Source organism: Nelumbo lutea, chromosome 4, assembly GCF_056320005.1.
Source record: "Nelumbo lutea isolate HS-2025 chromosome 4, American lotus-T2T, whole genome shotgun sequence".
In the NCBI taxonomy this organism is placed as follows: Eukaryota; Viridiplantae; Streptophyta; class Magnoliopsida; order Proteales; family Nelumbonaceae; genus Nelumbo; species Nelumbo lutea.
The window spans coordinates 25413825-25431668 of record NC_142687.1 but is presented as its reverse complement, the minus strand read 5'-3'; the positions used below and the strand labels follow the sequence as shown (position 1 = coordinate 25431668).

Sequence of the window (17844 nt, the reverse complement as noted above, 5' to 3'; positions counted from 1 at the left end):
CACAATTTTGGTCATGCCAAGCAATTACCCCTCCTAATGAATCAGAAAAGACACACTTCTAACAGAAGATTGACAGATGATAATTGCGACGACTGCGCAAGACAGAGCTACAATGAGTCACTGAACATTGCAGCCAAGAATGTTTTGTTTTTTCCAAAATGTATGGTAGATGTGGACACTGCTTTGTCGGCTAATGGAATTATGGAAGGGTTCTTTAGCTTATATGGGCTTGGGCTTTTTTAGTTTAGCCCAACATCTCTTGATCTCCATGGTTGAGCCCAATGTACGTCCAAGTTGTGCATTTAGTATTTACTACGTAGATAGATATACATGTTTATTTGCCAATAATTGAGCATTTATTAAATCTTGAAGGGTTTTTATCTAAATCTCCTCTTCACTTTTTCTCTTTTTTATTTTTCTGACTTCGATTTTTCAAAACCTCCAAAACCCCCTTGTTATCCAGGTTAGCATTAATAGAAGTTGTCCAATTAAACCATTCATTATTTTCAATAACTAAACTAACCGTAATCTCTGCTAAATAATTAATTTAAAAAGAAAATTTTAGCCTCCTCCAATGTCCAATCCAATGGCCCCAAGCTTATTTGGGATGAAGAGATGAACCCCCAGATCTCAAATGCAAGGGATGATAATAAATTTCATGGGAAACTCAAGGGGTGGGTTTATAGAGGTTTTGAAATATTAAGGTAAGTTTAAGAGAAATTGGAAAAGTGAAGGGGAGGGGGGGGGAGGGGTTTAGAAAATAACCCACCATTGAATGGGCCGAGCCTGAACCAACCCTGATATAGTTGAAAGTTGAAGCTCTTCAAATTGACCGATCTAACTCTCACCCAAGTCCAAAGCAGCACTTAATGGGTGTGCTAGGGACTGTTAGTTAAACCAATAATTACGTCCCATGTCAGCTATCAAGTCAGTGATCAAGTTTATATGCCTCACAACCACTCTAATCTTTTATTTCATGTTCATGGTTGACATGAAGCATTATTATTGGTTAAACAGTCCCTAACACAATCATCAAGTAGTGCAGCTAATCTGATGCATCTCACTACTCCATTGTCTGTACCAAATGATTCCACAACTCCTTCAACCTGTGACCTGGGGCACGTTAACATTTCAGTTTGAATGCCACTTGGTGCCATTTGACAACTGCTGAAATGGTTTAATCGAATCACTTAATTACTTTATTTTTTAGTGGATAAACTCATAAAATAATTAAAGAAAATATTAAAATGCATGTATTTAGGCTGCTTAGAAAGTGACTGTTGCTTTTTGAAAAACATAATAAATTAAGAGTGTAAAGTTTTACAATCATAAAATCAATATAAAATTTTATGTTTGATAGATTTTATATAGATTCCATCCAAACTGAATCAGAATGAAGTTTTACGTCGATCATGATTACACTCTTCTTTCAAATATGGACAAAATCAAACCGGTGTAAACTTTTATGCCGTTCTTGATTTACATTGATTCCAGACGCAGCCTTAGTTTCAACCATGCATTAAGGAGCTTACAAACTCCTTAACAACTCAACGTTTTCAAACCGCTGTTGACCTTGATGGTCAGACTGTTCGGCCCAGGAACCATCCAGGCAACCGGTTGAAAAACCGTTGAAAAATCCAATAAACCATTAACTCGGGCGATCGAACCATTGACCCATTCAACGGTTTTTGACAATTTTTTTTATTATATATATTTTTTACTATCAGAATGGACTGTCCATTTGAACTAGATGATCAGACTGTTGATCCGAAAATCAATGACCAAAATGGTTCCGTTTCTAAATCATTTTTTAAAACGTTGTAACAACTTATCCAACGACTCAGCTCGAATTCTGTTAATAGATTTCATGATAGTGGGCAGAGGGCTATCTGATACAGACGAGTCCTTACTGTGGAAGATGATTCGGAGCAGCGACTCTATTCCCAGAATATAAAAAGCTGTTCATATGGAGAGTAATCCATGATAGTCGACCTGTTTTGGGCTCCCTGCACCGGAAGAAAGTCCTTGATGATCCTTTTGTGTCCTGTGTGTCACCGATGCCTTGAGACCGTGGACCATGCAATTATACACTATGAAACCAATGCTCGGGTATAGTTAGGATCTCCAATGGGTTTTCGGTTTCAAGAGGATGACGGCTGTACCGTACCATTCGAAGTTTACTACTCCATTGGGCGAAGGACGGTAGTCTATAGAAGGCTGATAAAAAAATATTATTTCTGCATTTTTCTGTCATAGTATGGCAGATGTGGAGCAATAGAAATTGCTTAATTAGTTCAATATTCTAATGAACTCACTGATCCATCAGTATGTGTTGCTAGGGTGAACAGACTTTTGTCGCAGATACCGAATTTGCTGGCTCAGCAACTCTTGGCTCTAAGTCCGACCTCTCCAACAAAGCCTAATTCCAAGGCTCACCATCTTGGAGCTCTCCACGCACGTTTCGCCCGATTATTAGTCGATGGTCCTTTCTCTCCTTCCATTGGCTATGCAGGAATTGGCACTGCAGTTTTTGATAACCAGAAAAAAATTTGTTGCAGCTTCTTCGCCTCTGGTGAAGTCGAGATCATCTCTCTTTCCTGAAGCACATGCAATTCTCGAAGGACTCAGACTAGTCAAGTCATTGGGACTAGACCAGTGCATTTGTTTTTCAGACTGCGAAATTTTGATAAACTATTTGAATTCTCCTTCGCGCTCCCCCTAGTGAGATCTTGTCTATCCTTCTGGACATCTTGGCTGTAAGACAAGGTTTCACTTCTATTGTGTTTTGCTTTGTAAACAGTCATAAAAACAATATTGTTCACTTCGTAAACTGTAGGTCTTGTGCTAAAGGTTCTTGGTTTTATTTTGCTTCAGATTGGCAACTTTTAGGGATCTAAGAAAAATTATTTTTTTTAAGTATCACTTATTCATCTCCTAGGTGAGTAAGTAATTTTTCCATTTGGTGGAAAAGTCGTTAACACTTGAATAGGACAAAAATGCCCATTTTAAGAATGAATTTTTATGGCTAAAATGGCCATTGACTTATTTAATTGGGAAATAAAAGAACATGGATAAATGCTGGACAAGTATTTTTTGAATAAGTAACTTACCAAAAAGCAAACAGACCTAAAACACAAAACAATATAAGCCATTCAATTTGTCAATTCAGCCATTATCAAATAGACATGACCCAAGAAAACTTTTTTTTTTTCCATAGGCTTAAAAATACAAAAAGAAAATTAAAACAATACTGAGCCTAAAATGACTGAAATTTATATGAACAAAGCTCCCATTAATGCCATGATAGGGGTAAATGGATGGGGAAGGAGAATGGGTGCCCAATCAAGAGGGTCTTATCTGATGAAGAATTTAAATTAGGCAGATCATCCCTCCCCATTGCAGGAAACATTAACACCCTCTATCTCCTGAACCCCACAAAAGAAATATATTGATACATTTTATTCTCTACCTAGTCCAAGAAAGTTCAGGTTTTTTTATTCTGCTCTAATAACTAGTACTTCATTGTCAGTCCATCCTTTTCTCTTGTTATGATATACTTGCTTTAAACCAAAACCTTGAAAATATTCTTATCCATCATGTTTGATGTCATGCATTTGGATCTGGTTTAATTCCTTTTCTCTAATTTTGAGTTTATTGGTTTGCTTGACATGCTTAATTAGTTTACTTTTGATATTATAACGATGTAGGTACCTAATTAAAATCTTCTTATGTATTGTTATGTGATAACTTTCCTAACTTTTCTTTTTTGCATGTTAGTAGTGTTTTTTAAGCTGCGTTTGGATTTAGTATAAAACATCATTGGTGTAAAAGATTTTATACTGAATTGTCATTAAGTGATCGTTGTATGTTTTAAAAACGTGATGCAATCAATATAAAGTTTTACATCGATTTTATTGATATAGTATTTACATCGATAATTGATGTAAAACTTTACATATGATAAAGTTTTACACTGATTTACGACGTAAAATTCCAATTCATTCAAACATACATAAAACTGAAACGGAGTAGAATTTTACATTAATCATTATTTACACTTTTTCTAAGCATAAACAAAACCGAACTGATATAAATATTTACATCATTATTTAATTACACCGATTCCAAGCACAACCTTAATAACTAAGCTGATTTTAGATTGCTAAACAAATATTTATTTGACCCAACTTTGATGTCTTCCATCATGCCAAATCCATCCCATTAAAGGAAATAGATAACACGTTTTGGATTTGAATGCTTACTCATTCAAGATTACACTAGTTCTTTTGTATCATTAAATAATATATAGTCCGTTAAAGTTGGAGATATTGAGTTGAACACTTTGCAACTGCATGCAATATGATTCACGTATATGTTGATGAAGTGGCTAGGTGACTCACAAAACCCCTCCTCATCAGGTTAAAGGTGGAAAGTCCCATGTACAACACTACAACTTGCTGTGTAGGAGAGAACCCAACGAAGCGGACAACCCTTTCATAAAAATGTTAACTAATTAATCCTTCAACTATACTATATAATGAATATAATTTGCAAGTAATAATTAAATTTAAATACCATATATCATATATTTTATGCCAAGGTTCAAAGTATCGACACGTATTGGTCTGTATCAGCTGATATGTATCGTGCTAGTGGCTTTTCGATACGCCCCTATAGGCGTTGTATCAGGTCAGCCACTAGTTCAGAGGGTAGTCGGACCTTAAACCGACCCCTCTAAACTGATTTTGAAAAATAAGTAAAACATAAAAAAAAGCACGACACAGATCGATACGTCGCTTGTCAATATTTAGAACCTTGCTTTATGCATGCATAGCATGTATTCTTACATTAGTGGAGATTGAAAATAAGTTAATAATAGCGAGCTAGTAGCTTTAAGCAACATATTCACTACCAAAGTGGCAATTTATCTTGATGTCCACGAACCAGCATGCTCTCCATAATTTAATCATCTCTCCTATATTGACAAAACTAGGGGTGAAAACGAATCAAGCTTTTCACGAGTTATTTGCGCTCAGTTGGTAAAAAGCTCAATTTGGCTCAGCTTAAACTAAGCTCTGAGTTGAGTTCAAGCCTGACATATGGGCTCGTTTGTTAATTGAGTCGAACTCAAGCCTAATGAAGTTTGGCTTGTCAACTCGCAAGCTTAATTAAGCCTAATACATACATGTATACATAATTTTTAGGGTAAATTACAAGGACCCCCTTGTAGCATAGGGTTTGTGACAAAGACCCTCGTATACTTTGTTTTGCAACAAAGACCCCCTGTACTATACTCATGAGACAAAGACACCCTTTTGTTAGCTTGCACTTGAAATTCGCTGTTGCATTATTTTTTAATTCCCATGCTACCTTATAGAGAAAAAAACACTGTTCATCTTCCACCTAAAATACACGAACAGCAGCGGAGATAATCCCTTCTACCTCGGATTCTTTTACCTTTCTCTCTCTCCCTCTCTATCTCCCCCAATCCCTCTTCTTTCTCTTCCCCTTTCTCTCCTCCCCTTTCTTCTTCCCGCTTTCCTCTGTTTTCCATTCCTCTCTGCCATAGAGAAATTGCAATTCTTCCCCTTTTCTCATCTTTTTTCTTTTTTAAATTATTTAATTTTACTTTGTCTTTGGTTTAGAGAGAGAGACTTGCAGAGTTGAAATCACCGAAAGCCGAGATGAATGGATTTTTCGGGTCTGACGGAGATTGTCTCCTATCTTTTTCAGGGAAAGCCTCCTAACCGGCAGGATCTCACAGATCACAACGCGGGTAATGCCGCTGTGTGGTGACCCGCAGTGATCACACGGATCACCACTTATTAAATCCAGTATACCGCACAGAGAGAGATCAGAGGGGTACGTGGAAATGACAAAATCGCGCTCCCTTCTTTTTTTTCACCGTATACGGCTCGGCTCAGGCTTATTCGTTGGTCTCTAGTTACACCTACACAGAGACAGGGAGCCTCGGGAACTGAAGGTAGAAGTAAAAGGAAAAGGAAGAACGAAGAAGAAGATAAGGAGCAGCAGCGGCGCAACGTTTGCGTGGAACCCTCGCAGGTTCCCCTGGTTTCATCTAAAAACCAACGTTTCCAGTGCGTTTGGACCGAGACTTTGGTAGCTCAGGACAAACTGACGAGCTTCTGGTATATATCTGCTTGCTGGTAAGAACAAATGCAGATGTTAGTATGTTACTCTGTTTCATCTTTGTTCGTTCTTGGAACTCATTTTTCTGTAGGTGTGCTTTCCCCATTTACTAGTTTTAATGCGAGCGAAAGTGGTAAATCTGTGCTATTTTTGGGATTTAATGTGGTTTTCGTTGTTCGAGCTACGAATTTTAAGCTCTGCTATTTTTCTTTTTGCTCTTCAATGCTGCTTTTTGGTCTTCTTTTCTGGAGAAACCTGATTTCTTGGAAAAGCTATGGCGTGGAAAGATAATGCCAGCTTGTATTCGAGTTTGGGAGCTTGAAGGTCTCATGCTTTTCGAAGATTTTTCTCCTTTAGACAGAATAAGTGGTGATCTGTGTGATTTATTCTCAGCTTGGTAGGAGTTTATCAGTTTAGACTAGGCACTGGCGCATGGCAATCACCATCCATCCATGTTGGGTCTGATAAGGATGCCTTGACCTCTCTATCTAGTTTCCACGGATGGGAGCCTCATCTACTTAGCGTTTGACAGCATTTGAGTTTCTTACAAGTCAAAAATAAATATTTGTCTCTCATCGTAAGGTTTGTTAAGGTGTGTACAACTGATGATAATCTGGGCTTTGGGGGCAAGACGAGCCATGAGAGCAGCAGCGACATTACCCGCGTTGTTTTCTTCATGAAAAAGATAGGGAACAATCTCCGTCAGACCCAAAGAAGTAGAGTAACGATTTTGGTGAAGTTGGCGAAGTAGGGTTCGTCGTAGGATGAGACATTGAGCTCATACGTATCGGGGTTGAGCTCTGCAAATCTACAAAGAGATGAATTTACTCTCTCTCTCTCTCTCTCTCTCTCTCTCTCTCTCCAGAACGGAAAAGGAAATCGGGAAGAAGAAAGGGAAGGAGAGAAAGGGGAAGGGGAAGAAAGAGAGATCGGGAAGAGAGAGAGAGAGGAGAGAGATCCACTGCCGCTGCTGTTCATGTTACGGGGATTAAAAAATATTACAATGGAGGATTTTGACGGACGGCAAACGGAAGGGGGTCTTTGTGTCATGGTCATAGTACAGGGCGGTATTTGTGGCAAAACAAAGTACAGGGGGTCTTTGTCACAGACCCCATAGTACAAGAGGGGTTTTTGTAATTTACCATAATTTTTATTATATGTATAGTAATATTATATATATATATATATTTATTTATTTTTTATGCATAATAATAAGTAATTTTTATAATTTTTAATTTTTTGTATCTAAAATATAAAAAAAAAATTAATTCATTTATATAGGAGGCTTGCTGTGTAGTCGAATTTGAGATGATCTTAGCTCGAACTTGTAAGCTTTTGAACCGAACCGAATTTAAACTTAAGTCTCTAATTTAAGTCGAACTCAAACCTAACTATTTTGATGAACACAAACCTAACACTACTTGAAGCCATCACAAAGTAAACAAAGAACCAGAAGTTGCAAAAATAATATTACTGAGGAAGAGTCCCAGAGGGCTTGAATACTGCATCTTGTTTATCAAATTAGCATAAATTGTTATTGTTAGGCTGTAAGCTAGCCAAAACTCAAAAGGCCTATATATAACTAATGGATTTCCTTTTTGTGGCGACACGCGAGTCGCTAGCTCCTGATCTTATATTCCTAATAAAAAAGAGCAGTGACCCCTAAATAAGACGAAACTGTAAACCGGGCCCAAACTGATCTACTGTCTAATGGCGTTGAAGTCGTGGGAATTTCTTTCCAAAAAGCTATATAGTTTCTCAAGTAGGTGAGAACCCTTTTTCTAGACAACTTTTGTCTTTTGGAGCTCAGCCTTCATTTTCTTGTCCCAGCTGAGATCACAAAAAACCTCTCCATTAATTTGCTTGAGTAAATTTAAGGCCTCTTTATAACCTTCACAATAGAAGTACGAAAAAACTAAAATAAATAAATAAATAAATAAATAAATATTCCAAATGCCACGTGGCAACTTGGTCATCTCAAGAAAACTTCTCTTCTCAAATTGTACTTTAGTTATTAATTTATATAAACAAAGATAGATGAGAAAGGACACCTTTAGGTGTTAGAAGCAGGTACAGGATATAACCTTTGGAGACATGCATGCATGGCACATTAATGTTGCTGCGTTCTCTCTTTATGTGCAGATGATATTCCTCTCCACGTAGTCATTTTCAATGGCATGCAACCATATTTCATGCATACATATATGCACATGCTTCAATTTGCACACATACGTAGCGAAAGTTAGCTCATTAATAAAATCTAATGTTTAATTACTCCTTCATTCATTCATTGATTCAGAAGAAGCTACATAAAATCTATAATCTCTTCCCAGCAATAATTAATCTTTGTATATGAGTTTAGAAAAGAAAGCAATAAATCAACCATTTTACGTACGTAGGTAAGGTCAAATTAATTAATCAACTTAAAAGGAAAAAGCTTGTGAAGTTGCTAACAACACACTGAAGAAAACAAATTAAGAAAACCATTCCGACACAACAGAAAATTGATATTTGTTCTCACTCCTCAGTACAGATATATGAACCACACAGCCAGAAAAAAAAAAGATACAAGGCGAGCAGAAAGAAAAGCAAATAATAATAGTATGTACAGTCACTTCCCCAGTTGAGTTTGAGTTGAGTTGTCGTGACACAATGAACACGAACTTGGAATTGCACTTTGATTGCATCCTTTTTACTTGGGGTTTAGGTTTTTTTTTTTTTTTTTTTTTTACTCAGTGACACTAATACACAGCATGAAAGAAGACAAACATTGTATGTACGGTTGGGCGTGGTTGGTTTGGGAGTTGGGATTTGGGGAGGTGGACGTAGCATGACGAGAACTTTATCGTCATCCAGACATAAACTTCTACAGTCCAACCACTACAGAACAAAATCCCAACTGCAAATTTGCATACAAACCGGATCGAAGCAATCAATCCTCACATTTCCTAAGTTAGGCTTCTCTATAAGGTTTCTCTTCCCACGAAAAAGATCCCTCTGTTTTCTTGTCAATGCCAAGTTCCCAGCCCATGCCACTTTCTCTCTCCATCTCTCTCTCTCTCTCGACCAGACAAACCAAAGTACCAAATTAGACTAGAAGAAGCAGAACCAGTAAGACCCACCAACCGAAACCTGTGTTTCTCTTTCTATCACTCTCCCGAACTCCTTGTGTGCGATGGAAATACAAAATAAAAAAAGCAGAAGAAAAGAAGCTGAAAATAAGGAAAAAAAATGAAAAAAAAGGATTTTGATTTTGATAAGAAATTAAAGAGACCTGTGTTCAAGTATGTTGATATTGGTTCTTTGTCTCTTAACTGAAGAGGGGTCATCACCGGCTGTTCTCTCCATTACTGCCTTCAATGCTTCTTGAATCATGCTTATAGAATATTGTTGGTTTTGTTGTTGCTCGTTGTTCTTTGGTTCTTCTTCCCCAGTGATGAACAATACGTTCTTGACTCGTCCACCGAGCGTGGTAATCTCGGCTTTCAGTGTTCGTAATCGGAGAGCTTTCAATGTCTTGATGAGTTCGGGCAAGAGATCAGACCTGTCTTCACAGCATAGAGAAGCTTTAATTATGAACTTGCCATCTTCGTCTGATGCATCGACAGTGAGTTCGTCAACTTCAGTCGGGACAGGACTCGCTTCGGCAATCTGGGAAGTCTGGCGTTTCAGTTCCTTCACGTGTTGGATTACTTCTGCAAGTAACGAAGCCTTGTCTGTCTATAGCCAAAAACAAACACAACACAACAAATCAATGTTCGAACAGGGACTAAGGGTAGAAGAATTAATTAGTGTTTTTGTTTTGTGAAACTTCCAATGTTAGAGAGAAGATATAAGTTTTGATTTGGAGATTATTTTAGTCTGGTTCTTGGGAGAATTTTTTAATGGGTATTGTCTGGAGGGAGAATTCTATATATATGAGAGACTAAAGGCAAGTTCTTTGGGACTGACAATGTTGCTTCTTTGTCTTTCGCTCTTTCTCTACTCAGTTTCACTCTTCACCGGCAAGAAATTTCTGTTGATGCTTTTTAGCTGATCTCTGGTTTCTCTTTATCGTATCAACTGACGACTTTAACGCTTATTTATTTTTCTTTTGGGTTTTTTCTTCCTCGGAACTGTCAAAAACTTTCGATGAAGACCCAACAGAACAAAACTAAAGAATCAATACAAAACAATAAAAGAGATCTGAAAGAAACACAGCGAAGAAGCCGAAGAAGAAGAAGAAGAGAAGAAGAAGAAGTTTAGAAAAAATTACATCACTACTGTGCTTTTCTGCAATACTAAAACCGAAAGTTCCTATTTAGAAAATCTAAAGAGATCTTTGAATCAAACGGGTCAAGATAATATTTAACAAAGAGGTAAAGAAAACCAATAAATTAAAAAGATCAAAATATGACATGTTGCAGGCGTGAAGAAACTAAGGGTTTTCCTGCTTTTTCGTTGTTTAACTACTTACTTTGGTGGTGCTGGGAAGCAAACTGCGCAGTTTAGCAAGGTGGGTGTTGATTCTCTCTCTTCGTCTCCTCTCAGCCTCGCTGTGGCTCTTAGAGGCTGCAAGCGCCTTGGCGTCCATGATCTCCTGAGCTGTCATCTTACTCAACTCAGCTTGAATCCCGAAAGGAGAAGAACCAGGTTGAACCACCGGACCATGTGGATCTGATATCAGCCGGAGGTGATCGGATGATGGGCCATCGTAAGAAAACTGTAGAGCAGAAGCTCTTCTGCTGAACAAGCCACCGTATGATGGCGGAGGAGGAAGGACAAATGGATCGTGGTCTCGACCTGGGTTGGTTGAGAACTGGATCGGATTGAAGGTATGAACGGGAGGGAGAGACCACGGTATGATTGGAGAGAGTTCAGGGAAGAGTAATCCACCACCTCTTCCTGCACTTCCACCGCCAAAGCCATCACTATATTGTTGATGAAGCTGCTGCTGTTGATGGATAAGTAATTGCTCTTGATAGCCTTGGATGCTCTGGATAGTCTGAGAACAATCACCTTGATCTTCTTCCTTCTTTGCACACATCTCTTATCTTCCTATTTAGCTGTCTTCAATTATCAAATACTCAGACAACAAAACAAGCTGATCTCTCAAATTGAAGAAAGCAAATTAAACCCAAGACTTGTTTGACACTTATATATGTCTTCTTCGTCAAAAAGAGATGGGAAACTTGGTTTACTTTGGCTGGTTGAAGAGAGAAAAAGGATGCTAAGAAAGGAAGACAAAAAAGTAAGACAGACCTTGCTTGAGATGCGATGATGAGTCGTGGTCTATACTCTCTCTCTCTCTCTCTTGTGGAATGAAGAGATAGAAATAAAGAAAAAAAAGGCAAGGCTTAGACTCTGTATGTATCCTTTCTCTTCTCCTTTGTTGGTCTGCTTCTTCTGCCACGCCTTTGTGTGACCCTTTTTTATTCTCCTTCCCTACGCTTTTCCTTTTCTAATGTGTGTTTGTTTTCTCTTTTGCTTCTTTGTTCTGGGTTCTGAGCTCTCTCCCTTTCTACAAGTTTACAATGGTCAATCCATCCATATATATGGCTATAGAAGCATGTCATCTATACACTGTCATCACTGTAGTGATAGCAGTATTAGTTGCAGTCTCCTCCTTTCCTTTCTGCTCACGGCATTCTCGCGTTCTCTAGCTCTAGCTCTCTGTCTCTCCATATGTGAGTGTGTGTTGTGTTATGTTGGGTTCTCTGATCAGTGATCACTCGCTGCCTTTCCTTTTTCATCAATAAATAAAGTAAAAAATTCATTAATTTAATATGATGTTTGTCGTTAATATGAATATTTTAATGTATTGGGGGTTGCTTTCTTATTGGTTCAAAGTGTATAATTACAGTCTGTGAGTGCTGGCGCAGCAGCGGAGGAGAAGGAAACACAACAACATAACACAGTGAATACACAACACACCGATTGTCGACCGACCAAAGACCGAGCCCGATAATGATAAAAGGTTTTATCTTACCTCGGTCAAGCCCCCACGTTGCTCCACACACTCGCTATTTCCACGCCACCCTTTCTCTTCCCTAAACCATGTAATCATTGTGTCTTGGAACGCACTCCTCTCTCTCTCTCTCTCTCTCCATCCTTCCCCCTCCCTCGCTCCAAGTTCCTCGATTTCAGTTACAAAAACTTCATACCTTTTGTTGGGTTTCTTTAAATCCTTTAATCCTTTTTGGAAAATTAATAAGATCCCACCAATACTCATGGCCTGATTTAAGTTTTGTTCCTCTTATTCTTCTCCTGTTAAATCCAAAAACAGACAAATTCCATTTCTCCTTTTGTATGGGTCCTTCTGACATAATAGAGAATAGACTCTAATGAGCCCATTTCCCTTTTTTCATCTAATTCTCTTTTCTCTATGTGGGGAAGGGCAGGAGGAGCACAGGCTAGAGGGAATGTAAGCTCAATGTTTTGTGTCACAATCACTTTTCTTTTCATGGCTTATGCTGCCCTCTCTCTCCCTCCAGGCCTCCCTCTCTCTAAACATTGAAATAAGGGAAAATTTGACAATTTATCCGTACCCACATTACAAGCTTATTTTTAATTTGTTTCATACTTCTGGCTGGTCTTCTTATCTGCACAGGTAGGTCTGCATGTAGAGTGTCATGACCAACATAGGAATGAGAAACCTAAGAGGTATTCTATATTTCTACCATTTTCTTTTGGTGACAAGATGGGTTAGTTAGTGGTCATTGGATTAGAAGCTCTGATGTTTTGTTGGTTACAAAACCAAAAGAAGAAGCTTCACTAGTTAACGGGTCACAAAATTAACCATTAAGGTAATCCTGCAAAGATAGTCGATCGCTTGACTTCCCTATCTGAACATACTGGAAATGAGTGTAGAGATTCATCATATATCCTTCCTCTTCTTAGTAATGATCTAATTAATGTATTATTCCACGCTTCTAAGGAGTAAGGAGAGGGGAGTTTTGCCTTGAATATTTCCTTCTTTGGTTAATTTAAGACATAAAACCCTAGCATATATAGACAGGGACCTCCTTGAGGGAGTTGATGGGATGCATGTTTATTCCCTCCCTATAGAAGGGTGTTGGTATACAAGGCTACAGTTCTAGCTCTGGCCTCTGAGTCTAGTGTATTTTATAATCTCACAGTAGTTCATGAAATCATGAAAGTGGTTACAACCCAAAACATTTTAGCCTTTTGAAGGACAACCTGGGCCGTCCTACCGAGGAATGACTCGTTGGATTAATGGGTGAAGAAGGATTTTGGACCATCGGTTTGTGGCATCAAAACAGACAAACTTTTACCAACTGACCAAGCGGGTACCACTACGCACAAACCCCATTTCTTATTTAAATGAAAAACATGAAGAAAACCCATATTTTCTTTTTTTTTTTCTAAGCAGCAAAGGATCGAAAAATAACCACTAAACAGCATAATAAAACTCATCAGTGCACACGACAGTCCTCTTGTCTCTGCTTCATCTTTCACTGGTACGGTCTCTCTTTACCTTATTGGGTCTGTCTAGGAAATGTTTTTTCTCTCTCTCTCTCCTGTTTTCCTATTGATTTGGTTTGGAAGCTTAGAGAAAGGTTTTGAACCTTTTGTGGTACACGCATGGGTTGCTTTGGTCCCCATTTTTTTTTGTGTTTCCATCTTTTCTTTTCTATTGTTATTCAAAGATTTGATGATGACACCACCACCCACACCCACGAGAGAGGGTTCATTGTGGGGCTTATCGTGACATCATCTCCACCGTGTCCTGACGTCTCTACCACAAGCACTAGTGCCCGGCTGCCCGCTCCATCCCGTTGCTTAAGGGCTAAATTCTCCAGCTGCACTATCTCTTTCTATGGGTCACATTCCTCTTATATATTTATTTACCTGTTTCCTCTCTTAAGTTCCTCATATCCGACCACCTTTTTGGTTAAAAACTCGAAGTGAGCTTTCTTTGGGTTGTTTAAACTACTAAACCATTGTATTAAAATATGCTAAGCTTGACTTAGACCAGCACTCCTCGAAGCATGAGTAAAGTCATCAACCGAGTTGTTGGGTTGGCTCACTAAGTTCTGAACCCACCATTGAAATGATTGAGGTTCAATTTAATTAGCAAAAAATAATTAAGTTTTATAAAGACTTTTTTTTAGATCAGATGGATCTGATTTATTTCCTCATCAGTGAGCTTTTATTGGGGACAAATTAAAGTAGCTCAAATATGACATGGATATAGATAATCAGATGCTCATGATCATCTTTAGTGAGTGTTATTATCTGTCTCTACAAATTAAGGATAGAGAAGACGCCACCAAACCATTTTCTATATGGAGTAGTGGCTCACAAGGGCTTATCCAATTAAACAAGTGACTCTATATCTTAGCTTTACGCATAAGAAAGACTTCTAAGCTTCAACCCACTAAATTAATCTGTACTTTTCTTCCAAGTCATAAAGCAAAAAGGATTGGGCGGGGCTCATTCTTCTTGAATTTCTATCTTATTTATAATTCTCACTAGACACTAGCAAAGAGGCATATATGATGCTTGTACACAATAGGCAAAAAGGGCACGTGCATGATCACCTTTAGACATATAAGCTATTAGTGCAAATATCTTTTTCTATCCTTCTTCTTCCGCTTGGTGTTCTTATTCCCAACTTTCGAAGAGTGGATGCAGGAAAATTAGATGCATGTGGAGTTCCATTTGGACCAATTAGCAGTAGTTTTACAAATTGCCTTTTCTGTAAAGAGATATTTTCAGAAATAGTTAGATGGGGTGGAGGAGGATTTGTTAGGACCGGTCAAGATGTTAGGAACCTAATCAATTCCTCTGATCCATGCATGGCAGTTCAATTCCTTGGTTTGCATGATCATGAATCATGAATCATGAGAAAAATTCAGCTTAGTTTATCTACGAATTAATACTATACTGTAGTTATTGCAATATGGGCTCTGTGTGTCCGTGTGTGTTTCAACATAATTTTCACTCTGAAATATTTGAACTATATTTTCAGAGTTCGGTTTCGGTCAGCCGATTCAACACCCTTTACTGCCTTGCATTGAAAATATCTCCATGCTTGTATACTTTATTTTATGAGGAGATATTCCTAATGCAATGGTGAAAATGGCTGTTAAAATAGTATGGGCACAGCTTTGCCGTGATAGAAACCAATCTCATATTTTCATCCCAAGGTTTGTCCGCCTTCCTTTTTCATTTGCATCAAAACAAATCACTAAGGGGTGGAAATAATAACCGAAGGTATTATATGAGGTTACTTGAATTGCAGTCTTGCTTCAAGAAACCATCATATTTGAACAAATTAATGCAAATTAAAATTCATTTAATACAACTATACAAGGTCAGGATGACTCAGGTGTATTGGAACCAATTCTTTTTCTGGGCTCAAAATTCACTCTAAATATTGATATTTTGAAACTAAAAAAAGAATCATTTTGGGCTCAGAAGTCATTCTTCAAATAGCTAATGATTCTTTGAGCAGAATTTTAACCACTGGGTCTGGTCTATCTTGGGATAAATGCAGCGGATGGATGCATGAAGACTGCTGATGTCTTCATGGAAAATGTTTTGGGCCGGGTATCTCCGAGTCAGGCATGACTCTTCCCTTCGTTACCTCGTATTACGTACTGCACTCGAAACCATAAGATAAGATTGTCAGAGCTGCATCTGAGGTCCAAACCATTTCACAGAAGCCTTTGGTCGTTACAAGCTGACAATATTTACGAATTACGACTACTAAGGAGTCACTTTCAACTCCGACTCTGGAAATTCTTTTAACTCCAGCAAACCACAATCCATGTAAAGAATTTTTCCTGTGCATGCACAAAGGAATGTTTGAAACCAGCAAAGTTCTGCCTCAAAAGCTTGGCAATAGCTCCCAGCTCCACTACAACAATTATTCCTCTTACCTTACCCCAATACAGGAATACTTGGATTCCCTTGATGGGTCCCCATCAACAAGCTATGACTCACCCAACATCTATATTTTTGTTGGTTGGTCCCATTGGAGGGTTGCGTAGCTTCATGTTTTAATTAACTTTGGAATCGGATGTGATCTTGAGTCTGAGATATATCAACGCCGATAGTGGGGTGAGTCAACGCAATTGGGTGGGTGGGGTTGGTGTGTTAACTCGTGTCAACCCAGTGAGGTAGTAAATAGATTGAGTTCAGTAATTTATCTGGGTGAGTGATCAACCTACTTGAAAGGGTGCATTTTTTATGAATGTCTGGATGATTTGCATTATTGGATACATACCAACTTGTTAAGAGGCCTACCACTCCAAACATCAAAAATCAAGATCAACTTCTTGTTTCCCAGTGAGGGACTTCATATACAAAGAACATATTCATACATTTTGATAATCCAAAAGGGCCGATGACCCACGAACTGAGATGGTCACTTGGTGCTCCAAATATGCAGCAATGAGATCAAACCCGTGTGCAGTGCAAGTTCTAATGTTCTATCAATGGACCTCATGTGCACTCCTGTCCCCACCCCTTAACCTCAGTGTGTTCCAGCCGCACATGGGGAACATCTTTCATACTTGTATATTATTATTCATGGAAAATGTTTCCAATACACGTGGGATGTAGCTATGAGCAGATTCCAACTCCCCCCTAATATGTAAGAAATAAAAAAAAAAAAAAAAAAAAAACCAAAGAAGATACTAATTCTACAAGGGCACTTTTGGGGATTATAATGTGTTCAATTACGAAAGGGCACTTTGCTTGGATATTATAGGGCCGGCCTTGGATTTTTCAACCTTTTATTTTTTGGGTGAGCGGTGAGCCCTCTATGGATTTAACTTTTAAGAGATCTCTTTTCTTAATTATGGAATCAATTCCAAGACAATATTTTACACCTAACAATATGGTCCTTTCGAGACATACCTCTCAACAAAGATATGGGGGAATAGGTGGTGTGATGTAAAACCAGTAAGAACAGTTCTTGAGACATCATCTTCCCCACCTGCTTCTCAGTATAGCAATCTTGGTTTGAAAATGCTGGCTATCTACAAATTTAATATCAGGATATCCTTCCCAGGTGTGGCTTTCTTTTTCCTACAACTACAATTAACTGATGGGTCAGTTTTGTACACTTAAAGGAGTCTTCCAAGGAAAGTTACCCATGTGGATTGATCAAAATTTTCAGGGCTTCCTAATGGAGACTTCTTTTTTGGGTAGGTATTATGCATGAAGCCAAGGGAATCTGATAATTCATGGAGAAGAAGCTTCTGGTATCCATGCCAAAATGATTGTCAGTCTACTTCTCGAAATGATTGTTAAACCGTAAAAAGCCCAGAATCAAACTTCGTAAACATTTGCAGGAGCTTCACTTAGGAATTATGACTAATGCATTACTGCATTATTATGTAAACGAGTCTGGCAGCTAACAATATTGGGGAAGAGTGACCAGACAGTATTCCAACTAGATGACATTAACAATCTTGTCAATCCATCTTTTGGAGATCTAAATGAAATGCTCAAGAGGACAGAAGTGAAGAAAGCGAGGCCAGAGGGGTTGGTATAACTCCAAAGGATCAGATTCAAACCAATTCGCTCATATAATCAGTCTCAAAATGCCAATTCGACCAGGGTGTAGGGAATTTGAACTCTTTGATTAGGATATATGGAGTTAAGGACCCAAAGCCACAGCGGATCAATTCGAGCACATGAATCTGAAGTTGGGAACCCTATCTTTCTACACGCAGAATA

The 17844-nt window shown here is 38.3% G+C and overlaps 1 protein-coding gene across 2 annotated transcripts; it reads right to left on the bottom strand.

The window, feature by feature from the left end:
* Window positions 1–8603: 8603 nt before the first annotated feature.
* LOC148854727 (transcription factor bHLH30-like) lies at window positions 8604–11883 on the bottom strand. Of its 2 annotated transcripts, none has more exons than XM_088982025.1 (3): window positions 11392–11883; window positions 10607–11199; window positions 8604–9870 (listed from the first exon to the last, which is right to left on the bottom strand). In XM_088982025.1, exons 2-3 carry the CDS (start codon window positions 11174–11176, stop codon window positions 9415–9417), a joined length of 1026 nt encoding a protein of 341 aa, XP_088838151.1. In that variant the 5' UTR covers window positions 11177–11199; window positions 11392–11883; the 3' UTR covers window positions 8604–9414. The 2 variants fall into 2 exon arrangements, with proteins under 2 accessions (XP_088838151.1, XP_088838152.1); XM_088982026.1 differs by having other exon boundaries at window positions 10607–11195; window positions 11392–11859.
* Window positions 11884–17844: the final 5961 nt, after the last annotated feature.

What these genes read in the sequence shown, in the direction of transcription:
- LOC148854727 (XM_088982025.1), bottom strand. Translation starts at nt 11,176, where the DNA reads ATGTGTGCAAAGAAGGAAGAAGATCAAGGTGATTGTTCTCAGACTATC. An exon ending in TGCTTCCCAGCACCACCAAA is followed by an intron (nt 9,871 to 10,606) that starts GTAAGTAGTTAA and finishes TTTTGGCTATAG; the next exon opens with ACAGACAAGGCTTCGTTACT.